At 43.1% G+C, this 17,582-nt stretch overlaps 1 protein-coding gene across 4 annotated transcripts in view; it reads left to right on the plus strand.

The window, feature by feature from the left end:
- for (cGMP-dependent protein kinase for) overlaps positions 1–17,582 on the plus strand; it is a 28,128-nt gene that overhangs the window by 8,342 nt on the left and 2,204 nt on the right. For all 4 annotated transcript variants that reach the window (XM_070277604.1, XM_070277606.1, XM_070277605.1 and 1 more), the window contains 4 exons: positions 1,940–3,488; positions 7,818–7,984; positions 15,603–15,822; positions 17,300–17,536. In XM_070277604.1, coding sequence (XP_070133705.1) covers positions 2,002–3,488; positions 7,818–7,984; positions 15,603–15,822; positions 17,300–17,536 — 2,111 coding nt within the window. In that variant the 5' untranslated portion in view covers positions 1,940–2,001. The remainder of the gene's footprint in view (positions 1–1,939; positions 3,489–7,817; positions 7,985–15,602; positions 15,823–17,299; positions 17,537–17,582) is intronic.

Raw genomic sequence — 17,582 nt, forward strand, 5'->3', positions numbered from 1 at the left:
CCAACAGCTTTAATTGTCGAGTGCTCACAACCAGTATCGCTATCTTTTATCCACCATCTAAGATCATAATGACACACTAATTGCGATATCTGGCGATCTCCAAGTCGGGGATTACCTAGTATTGCCATTTTGTAAAGCTAGTCACGCCGAGAACCACAGAACTTCCCTAAAAGGCCACAATTACTCACCCAAATCACTAAGAAAAAAAAAATTATAAATAAAATATGTATATTTATGGTCGGTGGCATGTGCTTGACTTTGTTGTGGCCTGTTATCAGAGGCATGAATGAACTCACGATCGGTGATGTTAATACCCTCTCCACCCAGGCCGACTTGACATTAAAGATACCAGTTTCTCACTGCATAATACTAATTAAAAAAAAATTAAAAAATTAAAACCTGTTGGCCAGAGTTGCCGCGCTGAGGGCGAGACAATAATTTAAATGACAATAAAAGAATATAAAATCGTTTAAAATATTACGTATATATCGAGGAAGAGAGGGCTCTGTTTGTTTATTTCTTATTTATGGTTGCCCCAAGATGGAAACAAATTGCAATCGCTTAAGTAATTGCGCTTAAGTGGCCCAAAAGCTGCCTCCGATCACGAGCAGCCAAGCGAATTCATTGAAAACCCATGCCACTGACAGTCAAGACAGTCAAGACAGTCTGACAGCCGGACAGTCTGAATAATTTTAGGTTGGAGGGGGCCAAGATGATGATTTCGAGTGGCTTGTCAATTGTTCTATAAATAAAAATACAAAAAAATACCCACAGACAGCAACGACAACCATTCTGTTTATTTTGTAGCTCGACTCTGGAGCTCTGCCTTCTTCCGTTGATCAATTCTTTCAATTTATTGTGTCACTTTTTCGATGGGAATTGCATTTGGCGAATTTGCGGGTAATTACCGATCGATAATTGCCCGCACTTTGAGGGCATCCGTCCGGGAACCTCTACTATTCCAAGCTTTGTTTATAGAGTGCCGGCTCGGCATACAAATAGCTCATTAATCCCCAGTGCGATCATTAAAATGCTAATGTCTCTCTAATATCGTTTTCATTGTAAACTCTATTTTTTTTTGAGTCTGAGTCTGTTTTTTCAGACTCGCTCCACTGAGTCTGAAGGTGTCTGAAGGTGGCGGAGCTACTTGAACAAATGATTTGCTGATCTTCAGAGAGAAGTGTGTATGTTTGGGAGGACGGGTTCCGGTTCTTATTTGAGGAGATATGTTAAGCGTTTGCCATTAAAATTTGTTTAAAATTATAGACTTGTTCTCATTAGTCTCCAGGTTATGGCATTTTTTAGACAAGAATGTTTAAGGAAATTATGTAGATATGGCTTATATAATTGGGCTTATATAGATTCTATAAAGAAGTAGCTTTAAACTGATCTTTCTCAACATTTCTGGCATTTTTCAAGCCCTGTTTTGATGATCTTAAGCTCTAGACTTATCTCCAATCTGGTATGCTCCCCTAGAGCTCCCAAACCTGCCCCACTTGTTTATAGGGTTTTTGTGTGTTTTGTTTACAGGTTGCCCAGCCAGATTTATTTTTAGACTTGAATTATGGCCCGAACGTGTCTGAAAACAATAGCCAGGCCAAGACACCAAAAAAATAAAGAGTAAATATTAATAGAAAACAGTGTGGCATAGTTGGGGCGTTTGTTGACATTTCCAAGAGCGTGTTATCTTGAAGGCTCCGGGTATCCAGTCCAGTGATAAGCAAATTTTCGGTGATAATTGTTGCCAGCCCGGGGGAGTGCCGAACATAATCTATACTCTATATTTTTGTTCAGTGTATAAATTCACCAATCAGTTAACCCATCGATCGTAAATCAGTTCGGTCACCTGATTAGCCCCCCGATTAGATTCCATAACAGCCTGACGGCGACACTCTGTCACTTGTAACTCATTTGATTTTTTTTCTCCGTGTGATTCCAGGGCTCCGGGCACTTGGGTGAGCGTGATCTCCCTGGCGGCGGTTGATCTGGAAAGCCGCCTGGATGCGGTTCTGCTTCGATCGGCTGTGCTTCGCAACTAAGCGGCCAGCCACCAACAACACCAATACCAACAGTAGCTCCAATGCACAAAACCACAATCATAGCACCACAGATGCACCACCCACCACCCAATTAGCAGCAGAACCAGCAGCACCATCACCACCACCAGTCAGTAATCTTTTCTATGCCGAGTACCAGAAACTGCAGCCGGCGATAATCGATCGGGACTGGGATCGGGGCAGAGACACAAAGACCGAGGCCAAGCCGCCGGACATAGACGTGGTGGGACAACAACCGCCGGAGAGCATCACCGTACAACAACAGATACAGGGACAGACAGAGGCAGTGACGGAGCAGCAGATACAGCAGCCACAGATACAGATACATCGCTATCGCCGGCATAGCAGTGCCGAAGATCAGAAACCGACGAGGGCCGATTCGAGCACGGAGGCGATACGAAAAGCGGCCAGCATGCAGCAGGAGCCGAACGCCAACTATCAGTTCCCAACGGACTTGGGTCTGGTGAGCATCGTCAATAATAATAATAATACTACCGGAATCGGATTCGGTGGCGGGGGTAATCCCAACAACAACAACAACAGCAGTAGCAACAATAACAACAGTCTGGTGGGTGGCATTGTGACCTTGCCAGCAACGGGTGGCCTTATCGGATTAGAGCACACGGCATCGGGTCTGAGGCTGATACCAGCACCGCCACCCCACTCGGATGTGCTGACGCACACCCTAATCTATGGAACACCGCCCTCGGGCGCCCCTCAGCTGCACCAGGATCCTCGTAGCCTGCTCCATCAGCAGGAGCTGCAGCTGCAGCAGCGCTACCAGCAACTCCAGCAGTTGCAGGCCCAGACCCAGGGCCTGTACACCGCCCAGGGCAGTCCGGTGCTCTACCACCAGCAGAGTCCCGGTTCCAGTCAGCCGGTGGCCATACCCGGGGCAGCCAGCTGCAACTCCCCCACCCAACTGCAGCCGCCCAACACCCTCAACCTCCAGCAGCAGATGCAGGGATTGCGGATTTCGGGGTGCACGCCCAGCGGATCGGCCGGCTCCGCCACACCCTCGCCGGTGGGACTTGTGGATCCCACACACCCCATGATGAGCAACTACGTGGCGGCCACTCCGCAGGAGGAGCGCTTCATCCAGATCATCCAGGCCAAGGAGCTCAAGATCCAGGAGATGCAGCGCGCCCTCCAGTTCAAGGACAACGAGATAGCCGAGCTCAAGTCCCACCTGGACAAGTTCCAGAGCGTCTTCCCCTTCAGCCGGAGCAGTGCGGCGGGCTGTGCCGGCACGGGCGGCGGAGCGGGGGCGGGCGGCAGCGGCAGCGGGCCCAGCACCGCCACAGGTGCCACCCGCAAGTCCGGCCAGACCTTCCAGCGCCAGAGGGCCCAGGGTATCTCGGCGGAGCCCCAAAGCGAGTCCTCCGTTCTGCTCGAGCACGTCAGTTTTCCAAAATATGACAAGGATGAACGGTGAGTTTTTCTAGCTAATTAGTAATTAGTAGTAGTAGCTAATTAGAGACAAATTATAATTATAATTAGTGTATTATTAGGGATGTTAGTTGTTAGGAGAGGCTGAAGGTTTTAGAGGTTTCTTTTAAACTAAACTAAACCATTAGTAATGGAACTTAAAGTAGAACTTATCTGTAACTAGAGAGTATTGTAACCTCTCCTCTCGCATTATAGATTCTATATAATCGATCCCCAGATTTTATATAGTCTTAGAATCAGAGATTACTTATCTTTAAGGAACAAAATAGGGAAGTAGATCTTGTAATAGAACTACCCGATGGCTAGAGGCTCCCTATTGCTAGAGATTATTATAACCTCAACAAGTTCAGCTTAATCGTTCCTTTCTTGGACTAGAGGTTATATATGGTGGATATACAGATTCTATATAGTTTTTAGTAAGATCATAAGTCCATATACCTTCTATGTAGGAATCTTAGTTAAATTGTAGTAGAATCTTAGTTAGTTAGAAACTTGTTACTGAGGGGTAGAACTTGTAATAGAACTTTTCTATAGCCAAAGTGTATGAAAACCCATACCATAAAGGTTAAGCTTAATCGTTATCCTGCCCTTTTATAAGAGTCTATATAGCCCTGAATGTATATAGTAGTTGGTAGGTCCAGAAATAAGCCTGGTAATTGGGAACCTTAGGACCTTAGAGGAATGAACCTGAGGTTTAAACCTATACCTAGAGAGTACTAGTACTATGAAAGTACTGAGTGTATTACAAACCACATGTTAAGAGTCCAGCTCAATCGCTCTCCACTCGCGTTATAGGTCCTATATTGTGGATGTCCAGATTATATATAGTCTATGGACAAGACTGAGGGCCGAGAATAAACTCGCCATGTAGAAACCTTAGGACCTTTTAGGAACTAACCTGAGAAAAACTTGCCGTTTCCTGTAGTTAGAGAGGATTATGACCCATATAGGTGCCTCGTAATGACTATCCTCTCGCATTATATGTCTTATATGGTGTATGGCCAGTTTCTATATAGTTCTGTGTATTTCCAGATTCTATAGTCTTTTATATGTCCTGCAAAAGACCTCCAGGAGGAAACATATGAGAAATACCTTCCCCATAGCTAGAAAGTACTACAACCCATATAATATCATCTAAAATGCTCTCTTCTCGCTTTATAGCTTCCATAAACTGCATCCCTAGCTTCTATATAGTCTAGTGCAAGCTCAGTCCCATATAGTCTCCCGATAACGATCGAAATCAGCGTCACTGTGCGATTCAAATCAAAATACTTATTCAGAGCAGCGCCCCGTGGCCTGTCGTCGCGTCGATTGGTTGTGTCGCCTGCCACAGAATGCGTTTATTAAACTTGAGTTGGCGTGACAGTTGCCCCCCGGTTGCACCACCCCCACCGCCCCCTTGTGCCACCAATTAATGGCCTTGGCCAGTGTCAGTACTCGGAATACACAAGTCATATTATGAATTGTGGCTCGCAGAAAGACTGCCTGCCAATTGGCAGCCGACTCTCGCCATTACATTGCGTCACTTGGGTGGATTTTTTTAAAGAAATATTCAGATATTCTGCTTTTTTGCCTTTATAATTAAAAGAATATAAAAAGAATATAAAATTAAATCTGCGAAACAGAGTGGGCGGCTGGCTATAGTATCACACTTGGTATCTTTTCACACTTGGGATCTGCCGCCCCCACGCTGGAAGTCGTTGCCCTTGGCCGGGGTCTCTAGGTCTGCTTTCTTTGGCTTTCGCATCGATATCCAAAAACATGGAAACATAAATATTTATTCTACGGCTAGGTGGCGGTGTTTCCGGAATGGAATCGGTGGAATGGTGCATCGCAGATCACCTAAATGGCGACACGCGCGGCGGGAAAAGGTGCCTCCACTCATGTTTTCGATTAATTTTTACTAATTTTTATGGCTGATATGTTTATTTGATGATGTTTTGCCTGCCATCTTGGAATTTTGTGGGGGGTTTTTTATTAAATTTAAATCATTTTCACTGCCAAACATTTTCTTAAAAATCTTATAGTCTGAGAGGAAAAATAAACAAATAGCCATTTCCTATTTAAAGAACTTTTTATTTTTTGTGGAAAAGTTTGGACTAAAATTAGACAAAGCAGACGTTCTCTAATTATATACAAGAATTGTTTTCTTTAAATATTATATTATTGTTTTTAATAGTCTAGACTTGTAAGTCTATATCTTAAATCTATTTGGCGCCACCCTGTTTCAGATACAGATACAAGATCTTGATGTCAATATAATATATAACCCGGTTTATTTGTCATATTTATCTCACAGCTGGCTCTGTTTAATCTGAATGGCTATCTAGCACTAAGTAATGCCGCAAATTTGTATAAATCGGCCATTTTTATGACCCCAAGCTGTTGACACAATCGCCCGAAATTCAATTGCTATTCAAACATGGTCTAGAGTGGGGGATTCTGGTGTCCACTTTATCTCTGGCCAAAATCTGGTCTCTAGTCTGGTCTCTGTGTGCAACAGGACATTTTTTGACACTTGCATGGCATAAATCAAAAGCGCCATAGGCCTCCACAGACTACAGGCCAGTGTTGGTGTCATTTGTGGCCATTTGCACCACGCAACTGCCGCCAGTTGGCTTTCAACGGGGCCATCTAATAAATAATGCCACAAAATTGCAGCCAGAGTGGAGTTTCCACCAAGAACTTGCTACAAATAGGCTTAGATCTATCATCAATAGATCTATTAAATTTGAATAAAATTCAATCGAGACTACCTTTTAATGACAGTTACCACAAATTATTTAATTTGTCAAACATCAGCTAACTAGATGGCAAGTCTGGAAGTCTCCACCCCTTGACAAACCACCTCTACTACTATGCGTTAGCCAACTATGTATGTAGCCCCACCCAGTTTCCACTTCCATTGGCTTTCGGGCCAATTTCCATTTTCAATTCCCAGGCCGGCAAGCCAATCCGTTTTTATTGTCAACTGCTCTTAGCCGCTAAGTATTTGCACTTTCAATTCCACAAAACTGAACGCACCCGCAACTGATCCACAGCTCCACAGTGATCCAAGATCTCTGGGGACTGCCTTTAGGTGCAGCTTTTCTATGTTTCGTCCAAAGTGCCTTGGCACACATTTTTTCGCTCAAATTGAATTTACGCACAAATATAGCCATATGAATGGTTATAGCTTCCGACAACTGGAACGCTGACACGATCCGGCCCGTAGGTCTAATTGAAGCTATTAATTGTTGTAGCCACCACCGAGGTGCCACCATTGTGCCACCACGCAGCTTGAAATCGGTGGTTCGTATGTGGTGCTGGAGCCCAAAGAAAATGTTAATTTTTGGTGCACCACTGGCGAATAAACCCCACGGGTCCAAACACCAGAAAGCGACCTCAGGCTGGTCTCATACACTTCCCAAAAAAAAGGAGTATAATTTATTGGTGGTATGACTATATATCTTGTAGTTTTTTCTCAAGTGTCCTATTCTCCAGTTTCAACTCCATTAGGGGGAACTAGTTTCGATTTTGTGGGGCACTGAAATATAATACTTTACCAGGCCCACGTATCCATGTTGTCGCTTCCCAGACTCCGCCGCCAGTCGTGACCGGCATATCGATTATTTTTGATATTATTTTTATTAAATTTTAATTGTGAGTGTTATGTACCCCGAAAATCCGAACAGTTAAGATACATGGGTAGCCGCCAAACTGGCGCCACAGGTGTCGGCTGTGGTACCTCATCACCGCATTTTGGGGCAAGTGGTGGCGGTAGAGGAGCTAGTAGGCTTTTCCAATCCTTTGATGACAGTTGGCGTAACGCCTTTATGGTTTACTTAAGAGACTCTATATTGTGATATTTTTAATCAATTTTTTTTCATAAAACTTTGTGTGGTTTTCTGGCTAATCAAGTGAACCGTTCGAGCCACCGTTTTCTATTCCCATTACTGTTCCATTCTGGCCCGGGCCAGTTGTCAAGTTCGCTGACAGATAAAGTCATTTGACATTTACAGGCATTGGCAACATGGCTCGGAGTCTGGTCCATACCCCGGCCTGGCCTGGCCAACAAATACCATAGCATACAATTTTCAAATTTGTATTAATTTCATATCGGTCGATTGGTCGCATGCCAATATATCTGCAAGATACTTTTGGTGGCAACTTGTTACTCGGCTTGTAAGCCAAACTGGCCAGTTTGGAGATAAAACGATTTATATGTGTCGGCCGTAGAATTAATTGGACTCTTGCCTCTGCCCAGCCAATTGACAGTTTCTTGCCATTTTTAATATATCCGTAACTAATTGAGTTTCATATATACTTCAGCTCCCGGGAACTCATCAAGTCTGCCATTTTGGATAATGATTTCATGAAGAACCTGGATCTCACCCAGATCCGGGAAATCGTCGACTGCATGTATCCTGTCAAGTATCCAGCCAAGAATCTGATCATCAAGGAGGGCGATGTGGGCAGCATTGTCTATGTTATGGAAGGTAAGATCCTTAATATATCAGCTTAAATGTTTTATATCTAAAATACGATATTGAATAACGTAGAATTGAATGTGTGCCAAAAAGTATGCTATGAAATTATTTTGTCTTAAAAGTCATGTCATGTAAAACTGGCATTACAAGGCATGTAACTTACAGTTTTTACGATCTTTGGATACCATTTTTTTAATGGCTTATATTTATGCAAAAAAAGCTATTAAGATCCGTGAGTCATCGGGTTCTGCATTATTATACAACCATAATTAAAAAAAAGGTCTTAATATGAGACGAATCATCACTAAAAACCTTGAAAAAAAAGGATTATTAATGCCTTAGGTTTACTCTTAGGGTTTAATTATATTTATTCATCTATAAATCTTAAATTTTTTTAATATTATAATAACCAAATATTCTCTCTTATAAACTAGCTTTTAGATATATTTCTCTTAGTCCCCAACCTCCTCTTTCTAGGAACTCCCCCATATGCATATATCCCCCAAACCCAAAAAGATGTTGCTGATAAACCTCTTCAGGTTGGCCAGATAGTTGCACGTGTCTTTCAGGCCAGCTGTGGCATGCCACAAACCCAAACCAGAGACCACGAGGGGAGGCCTCCAGGGGAGTGTCACACCCACGCAGCTCGAAGAAGAGAAGTTCAGAGTCTCGCCTTGCCGCCAAATGTCAGTGGCCCGAGCGGGTTTTCCTTTCAATTTTTGCAACTGTATTGGGGGGATTTTCTTTAGCATTTTCTGGTGAATGGCTTTTTGCACGTTTTTCTTCAACTGACTTGCACCCATTTGATTTCTTATTTCTGGGAGTGTTCCTGGCTAATTGTTGTTTTAAATATTTGCTCGAACTGGGCTTGGTTGGGAGCCGAGAGCCCGCATACTGTGTGTGTACCCTTCGTGTTAAGTTAGTCGGCGACTTAATTTACGTACTAGCATTAGCATTTTAATTGCAACTCCGACGTCTTCGCACCAATGTTATAACAATAATAATAATGATAATCTGCCGGCGGATTATGCATTCAACAAGTGGCAAGATGAATGGCCAAAGAGGATGCTTCCTCAATCGTGCCACATCCGAGCTGAGACTCTGGCTTCCTCAACCTGAAGCATCCATGTCCGCACTTGAGACCTGCCACTCGATATCATCAACAGATGTCGTAGCATCTGTCTATATCTACATATATAACAAGCAGATGTTTTCGAGATTGGCAAGGTTTCGGGTTCATTCGTTCGGTTTTATTGACTGTTCCAATGCCCTGTTTCGGAAAATATATTCAATGGAATCCCAACGAGATAACGATTCTGTCAAGATTAAAATATATACGATTTATTTTAAACTTTTCCACTGATTAGCTAAGCAAAAATATAAAAAAAAATCCCTGAGGACAGTGTCTGTGAGGTCACTGCACTTGAATATTTATTATTAAATATGTTGGATCATTGTTCCATTTATAAATTGGAGCATTTTTTTTTTCAACAATAACACTTCTGTTTCTTCCTTTTTTGAGTTTTGCGAAGCGAATTGTTTGGCCAAACCAGTTTACCGGTAGGCTCTTAATGCACTGTGAGAAAAAAAAAAAGAAGTATTCTTTCAAAAGAATATTTCTTGTGGGGTTTCCAGGAAGCAAATGGTTCCTATCTTCTGTTCATAAGATTTGTTTTATTACTTTATTAAGTATACGCAATGTTGTTTATCATATTTCTTTGAAATTCTAGAAAACTGTATAAGTAATTTACATTTTTAGGCAGAATATTAAAATTATTATTTAGGGAAATAAAAAAAAAAGAATATAATGCTTTAAAGTATCTATTTTCTTAATTTAGTTTAAAATATCACCCAAAAGAAGGTACAAAAAATATAATATCATTAGATTATTATTTAAACAAAAGCCTATGTCTAAATAGTTATAAAAATTGTTACTTAGACATTTCTCTCAGTGCAAGGCACTTGTTTTTTTTTTTGCTCAAATCTCTACCTGAACTCTCACTAGCTGTACTCTCTCTCTCCCCCACAAACAAAACAAAGCATGGCCAGGCCAGCTGAGCTGCTGGGCTATCTCTGCCACCACTCTCCGAGTGGTCTCTCTATATGAGTACTCTCTGGCTATATACTCGGATATATTCCGAAGTCGTTTCCCCGATCTCTGGGCCAGTTCAATTCATTTCGAGTATTCGTAGCGAGAGAACGTGTGAGGCGCATGCGCGCTCGGCTGCGAAATAATTTGCACCTGGACTGTTACTGTAATGTAAAAATTACAAAATAATATAATATAGAGGAGGGCCTACTCCCCCACTCTCGTGATTCGTGATCGGTTCGTGATTCGTGATCTTTATTTTGCATACTGCATGCCCTATCGCATGCTCCGCCGGGCACCGAACAAACAAATACGTATTCAAGAAAGGAGAACCCCAAGAAATAATAATACCCCCCTCCACATAATGGGCCCACATACCGGACAATTACACTGGCATGGGCACTAACACATGCCTTTATGCCTTTTGAGCTATTTCCAACCATGTTCTGAATATAAAACCGCACTAATTTCCCATGTGTCTGGCCTATCTCGGATGTGTTTATGCCTTAAAAGATCAAGAGTTTGGAAATTCCTGGGAAAAACTACATGAACCTCAAAACAAGATTAAATGAAAAGTGAAAGTGAATTTATTTAAACGAAGGTATTACACTAAACGCCCACAGACACACAACCAAGAGACCTGTGAGGAGAATACGAGAATAAGACTCGGATCTGCTCTTTTTGTTCGAATTTGTACGAAAAGATCACTTGAAGAATTCCGGTTTGTGGTTTCCTTTGTTGTTATTGCTGTTGTTGCTGTTATTGCTCGGTCATTGGTCCGACAAAAAAAAAATATATAAAAATAATGGTGTAGAAATACAGAAATTATAGAAGTTTTTTTGTTTTTTTTGTATAACTGTATAATGCCAAATGTCACTACGCCGATCGGGTCGTGCAAGAATGTGAGAACATACAGAATCTGATATGGCCTGTATGGTGTATGAAAGAAATTCACTTGAAATGCGGAAGACAAGAGAGAAAATTCAATTACAATTTTAACCCAAAAATTAGAAATCGTGTGAAGTGCCATGAAGTTCCAGCCAAAGGCCAGAAGACTGTCTAAAAAGATGGCAGAAAGATCTGTGCTAATGTCATGCCCTGGAACCGGGTCTCTCCACCTGTCACCAGTTTTTAGACCTCTCTTCTTAACTCGAACTAACTTGCTGGATAGTTAGTTGGGGAATCAGACCGGTCTCCGGTCTCTTGTCTCCGGAACCAAGGGGTTACTCTCACTTTTAAGTAACCCAACAAGTTTTGCATTCAGCTTGGCTTTTGACATGCCACTTGGAGCTCCGCTTGGTTGGCTGGGAGATTGTTGAGTAATCGACGAAAAGTGGAAAATAATAGCAAACGAGGGGGAGAGGTCACAAGATCTAGTTGGGAAACTCTGGTCTGAATTGGTTGGAATTATGGGGTTTCAGAAGCTATGGTTGCTAATTGATCTCGGGTTGGTCTCAAAAAGAAAACTACTTAATTTTATACCCAGAAGCCTTTATAAGATAGTGATTAATGGAAAGTTAATGATGGAAACTAATATTCTTCGATGGTTGTTAGTTATGGATGTTTTGGGTAAAAGCTAAGAGGAAGTCAGGTGTTATGAGAGCCGGGAAACCACACCCTCGGGGGTCTATTTTCTTGGATTAAGTATGAAATTCAAACCAATCTCGTTTGTTGGCTTTATCGCTGAATTTAATTACAAAATGTGTGCAAAAACCCAAACAGAACAAAGCAGCAAACCAGCTCTGAGATCGATCTTGCTTGACTACAATCTATCCATTCAGGGCTTGAACCTCTTTATATGTTTCCCTGCTTTCTATATCGACTTGACTTTCATTAGCATAGACAAACAAAAAGGTCGGGGGCTATAAATATTTATTATGATGTTCAAGTGACTCGAAATGCGGTCACGTTGGCCAAAAAAGACACAGATCGAGTGAGTCACTGGCAGTGGCATTTTTATTCAAAAAAAAAAGGGAGAAAAAAATAAATGATGTTTGGTATGGATGTGGGTATAATTACGAGCCACCTCGGACCGAATCTGAATCTCAAAATTGAAGTCCGACTGCCCTTGGCCCAAAAGCCACACTCTGTGACTAACTTTACTTCATTTTTAATCGAGGCTCTGCCAAAAGCCGCCCTGCTCTGCCACTCCGTTACCTTCTATAAATAGCACTATAAATACACTGCAAAAAATGCTATACATCCTTTGAATAAATCAGTTATCTATTGACTGTGATTTGACATTTTCCAGCGATTAAAACCAAAATATCAATAAACTTTTTGACGATAAGACCCCCTATGCTATCTGACTCTGATATTTTTCTCGGTGATACTATGTAGGGGGCTATAGTGGTTTTAGCGAATTCTCGTTTCCCTCTGGGGTTCGTATTGTATTCAAATCCGCAACTCGGACAGACACTGGCTGACCTTGCCAACACTCAGCTTAAAACTTGAAGCCAGTCTCCGGGCACTGCAGAATGTCTGCAATTTTAATTTCAATTTCGAGTTTGGGTGTTCAGCTGGGCCTGACGGATTTCCGCATATTTTTTGGTGACCCCGTCGGTGAACTCCCAGCCAGTGGGCTGGCCAGGAAAGCACTATTCGAGTGGAGTTTGTTTTTGGCCCGCAATCTCTGCCTTGGTTGTGAATTGTTTTTTTGTTTAGGCCTCTTATCTGGCCAAGGCACGAGTTTTTCGCGTCTAGAGGCTCCTCACGTTGCGATAAGGAGTTCTCCCCTTTCATGATTTATCTCTCCAGCTCTTACGTTGGAAACTTTAGGCAAATATCTTTCAGGAGGGGAAAATTTATTTTCCATTATTATTAGTTAAAGTAGTGGTGATTGATCATGTTAATGGCTCTGAAGGTGAGATGTCTTGTTGTCTGAATGGTGTTTAGTGTCATAATTGCTGTTTTGTCGTGTCTGTTGTGAGATTTCAATTGGAGCGCACAAGGCACGAAGTTGTGGAATGTTTTTTTTCATTAAAGAATCTCAGTTCTGGCTGGTGGTTGGCTGGCTTTTGTTATTCAACAAATATTTACTTTTAGTGGCATTTTTGAAAGAGCAGATGTTTTTAGAAATAGAGTTTTCTTTAAAATTAGAAGCCTAATAATAATTAAAATTTAAATATCTTGAATTCACAAAGTTTCCATTAGAATAATTGACTTTAAACCTCCTCTGATGACTCACTGAGAGCTCTAGCCGCCTTCTAAGCAAATATTTAATATTTAACCCACCAATCTCTATCATGTTTGGTCACACCCCTCCCTAATAACTGATTCATAAATCATTCAAAAGCCTGGCTTACAGATTCATTTGCGTCAATAGGCCCAATCAATTAGCGTAAAGCGATCGGTATTACCAATCCCCCGGAGTCACGCTCTATATTCGGGACCAACACCGATGGTCACTAGATCCACTAGGTCGGGGACTACGTCACTTTATTTTTAACGCCTTTATTTCTTGGCCTTTATTGTTTTGCTTGGGGCTTGAGCAATATGGCCAATTGTCACTTTTCATTCACAATTGGCTAATTGGTTGATGATTAAGCTGAGGAGAGAAGTGGAATAAAAACGCCACTCACTCATTCACACGTTCGTGGTAATAGTTGGGAATTTATTTGCAAGTTTGGCTTGAAAAGTAAAGAGTGATTGAAGCTTAGCCTTTAACTGTTGTATGATTTTTGTAATCCACTGTTACCCGGGTTGTCAAAATACCTGGTAGATCAACTACTGGCCATAAACAAAATCATTCAACAAACGTGAGGCAAGTCGCTGAAAAAAATAAAAAAAACATGGAAAGTTTACAGCAACAACAGCAACTGAAACAGCAACTGGAACAGCAACAAAACGTATATTGCTTTTGCAATATAAATACCAAATACCAATTTGTTAACCCCTTCTGGCCCAAAACTGAAACCTCAGGCACCGCCTTCCCTGTGACTCGTCAAATATTCCGTGCGCGAAATTTCAAAGCTTCGGTTATGCAAAAGACTCCAAAAACAACAACAAACAACGCCCCAGCACCAGCTTTAAAACACAACAACAACAAAAAGAAACAATAAACTAAACTGAAGAGTGAAGACAACAGGCAGAAGACAGAAGACAGAAGACTGGGGACCTGAGGAGAAAACAAAACACGTCGCTTCAGCTGGTCAAGTGAAATTTTTGAAAAACCCCTTAAGACCCACCTGAGGACTGGCTGAGAGAAAAGTCTTCCGTAATGAAAATCAAACACTATCCGGGCAAAGCCGTGGATGCCAGCCTTTCGCTGGAGGGCAGCAGTGCCATGGGTGCCCTCTACGAGGCCAACTGGCTGAGGGCGGCAGCCCAGAGCCCCAGCCCCCAGCCCCCGAGCTTGAGGATATCCCCAGCCAAGCTCAGCCGGCAGAGCAGCTCGGCGGGCAGTAGCTTCCTGCTGGACGGCATCTCCGCTCTCAGCAAGTACCAGATGACCCTGGAGAACATCCGCAACCTGGAGCAGCAATCGAGAAACAACAACATCATGACCACCATCAAGGAGCTGAATGGATACAGGCCTTCGACCTTGCATGTGGATCAGCACCAAGACTGGGTGACGGAGGACCCAGAGCCAATTGAGGATCACTACCAGGAGAAGATTGAAGAAGCACCTTTCTCCAAGGATAAGGCCGCCGTGAATCACTACGTCCTGGATCCCACGGAGAGACCACGGCCCATTCCACGTCCCCGCCAACAACTGTCGGTAAAGCCGCCTTCCCTGAGGCGCTCTCAGACCATGTCCCAGCCCCCCAGCTATGCGACCTTGAGAGCGCCCTTGAGGCTCCACAACAAGCAGCCCACGGCCAGCAACAGTTCCTCCGCCTACTCAACGTTCTCCTCCGCCGCCGAGGACTCCCACGACCAGGTGGTTATATGCCAGCAGCCGCAGAGGGTGATGGTTCCACCGCCACGAGAACCCCCGCCAGAGCCACCCAGGCGTCCGGGAAAGCCTCTCACCAGATCCCAGACCTCAGTGCAGCGGTATGCCACCATCAGGATGCCCAATCAGTCCCTGTATCGCAGCCACGCTCAGGCGAAGGACTCTACGGGGCGGCGGCACAGCTTGGAACAGGCTGTCAAAGGACTCCGCCTTCAGGAGGAGGAACCGAAGGAACAGGACACTGACATTCCCTCTACAAAGCAACGACAAATCTCACCCGCAGCCAGCAGCAATGGCAGCTCCAAGGATCTCAACGGGGAAGGATTCTGCATACCCCGACCCCGTCTCATAGTTCCCGTCCATACATATGCGCGAAGGCGGAGGACGGGGAATCTCAAGGATCAGTCCAGTGGGGCGCAGGAGGAGGAGGAGGAAGTGGAAAAGGGTAAGAACCAGGATCTGGGGGGTTTCTATATTTTTCAGATATTTTTTTGCTTTAGTTTGAAGTCTGATTTGAAATCAAAACAAAAACTAGATGAAACTGACTTAATTCTAATCTTTAAACTAGTTGATAAGACTATATAGTAAGCTTAAACATTCCAATTTAAAACCAAATCTAACTTTTAAAATCTCTATTTCAGATGGCCGCGTTGAAGTCTCCCGCGAGGGCAAGTACCTCTCAACCCTGTCGGGGGCCAAGGTCCTGGGCGAACTGGCCATCCTGTACAACTGCCAGAGGACGGCCACCATCACCGCCATCACCGAGTGCAACCTGTGGGCCATTGAACGCCAGTGCTTCCAGACCATCATGATGCGAACGGGTCTGATCCGGCAGGCGGAGTACACGGACTTCCTCAAGAGGTGAGTACCTCGAATACCCCGACACTAGTTAGTTACCAGACTTCCCCATTCCCGATCGCCTGCCAATTTAATGTGAATTTTAATGAGACGCGCCCGCAGCGATTTGTTGGGGAATGTCTTTTTGGCATTTGGTGGTGCGGTGGTGCCGACTGGTTATCTGCCATTTGGGCGTAATTAATGTTCATTTGCACTTAATTATATCAATTCCGCAGAGCACTTCGAGTATGGCCATTAAGTCGCTTTGCTTAAGGATGTTTTTTCCCCTCGATTGCTCGATTTGTGTCTCAAATCGTGCATATATTTCAGTTCAGCTTTTTGTTTTTTCTTCTCACAAATAAGTAAGTTAACTTTCTCCGGCAAATGGGCAGACGATTGAACATTATAGCCACATAGCCGTCATCGTCATGGTCATGGGCGTCCAATACGATGACGTGCAATGCCTCAAGCCTCAAGCCAACGAACGCATAGAAATTTTCCTTCTGCCTCCAAGTGGCAATGGCAACCTGTTTCGGCAGCTTCCAGTCCCGCTTCCAGTCTCTCTTTCGGCATCGGCCTTTCCTTCCTCCTCATGGAGTGACCGGCAAATTAATCGCGTTTAATTGGTCAGCTGCCCGTAAAGCTGCTAAAAACCATAATCGAGGCCCCGACTCCACGATGCACTCGTTGCCTATTCCAGATTCGGAAAGTAGCGGAAAAAAGCGGAATAGAAAATGAAAGTGCAAGGGGTATGCCGCTGATGATGGAAACAAGATAAAGATACTTCAGCTGCAGCTGCAACTGCCACTATGGGATTCAAGATACATAGATACATGTATCTGGACAAACAAAAAATACTAGCCTTAGGTTAGAGCGGAAAAGAAGGATATTTATTTTTTACTTTTACAATATTTTACTTTTATCTGATTTCTAAAGGATATATTTTTGCAAATAATAAACCAATATTTAAAAGAAATATCTTGAAAGATATGTGGGTCGATTCGACGCAAAACTTCATCTAAAATGTGGGAAAAGTATGGAATACGAATATTGAAATGTGATTGAATATTGAAACTGAAACGATTTGTAGATCATCAAAATCTATCAACTAAATATTTTTATTAAAATAATTGTATAAATTTGCTGGAGGAAAACCCCTCTGAAAACCAAAGATGAATATCTTCTGGTGGAGAAATAATTATTATTGAAGGGCTTTGAAACTATATGTTCAGTAATCAAAGATCTAAGATATGTAATGCAGCAATACAGAAAAGAGTAAGACTAGGAAGTGGAATGGGGTGGAGTTCCAGGTGCAACTCTCGCCTCGATGACTAGAAGATCGATGTAGGTCAGCCAGAGATTCCCATTACTGCGGAATGCTCTTATCTGGATCGAACCAGACGCGGCCACTTATTACACCACTTTCTTTTGCTAGAAACGAAGATAATCTGGAATGAAACTTACAATTTTTTCTATGGGCTTCCCTCTTATCTACCCACAGTGTTCCCATCTTCAAAGACCTGGCGGATGACACGCTCATTAAGATCTCCGATGTGTTGGAGGAGACCCACTACCAGCGAGGCGATTATATAGTTCGCCAGGGTGCCCGGGGTGATACCTTCTTCATTATTTCGAAGGGCAAGGTGCGGGTGACGATCAAGCAGCAGGACACCCAGGAGGAGAAGTTCATACGGATGCTGGGCAAGGGTGATTTCTTCGGCGAGAAGGCTCTTCAGGGGTGAGTTTATATAATATTTCTACTTGAGAGTTTCAAAAAACTAATC

This window comes from Drosophila bipectinata, chromosome 2L (assembly GCF_030179905.1).
Source record: "Drosophila bipectinata strain 14024-0381.07 chromosome 2L, DbipHiC1v2, whole genome shotgun sequence".
Lineage (NCBI taxonomy): Eukaryota > Metazoa > Arthropoda > Insecta > Diptera > Drosophilidae > Drosophila > Drosophila bipectinata.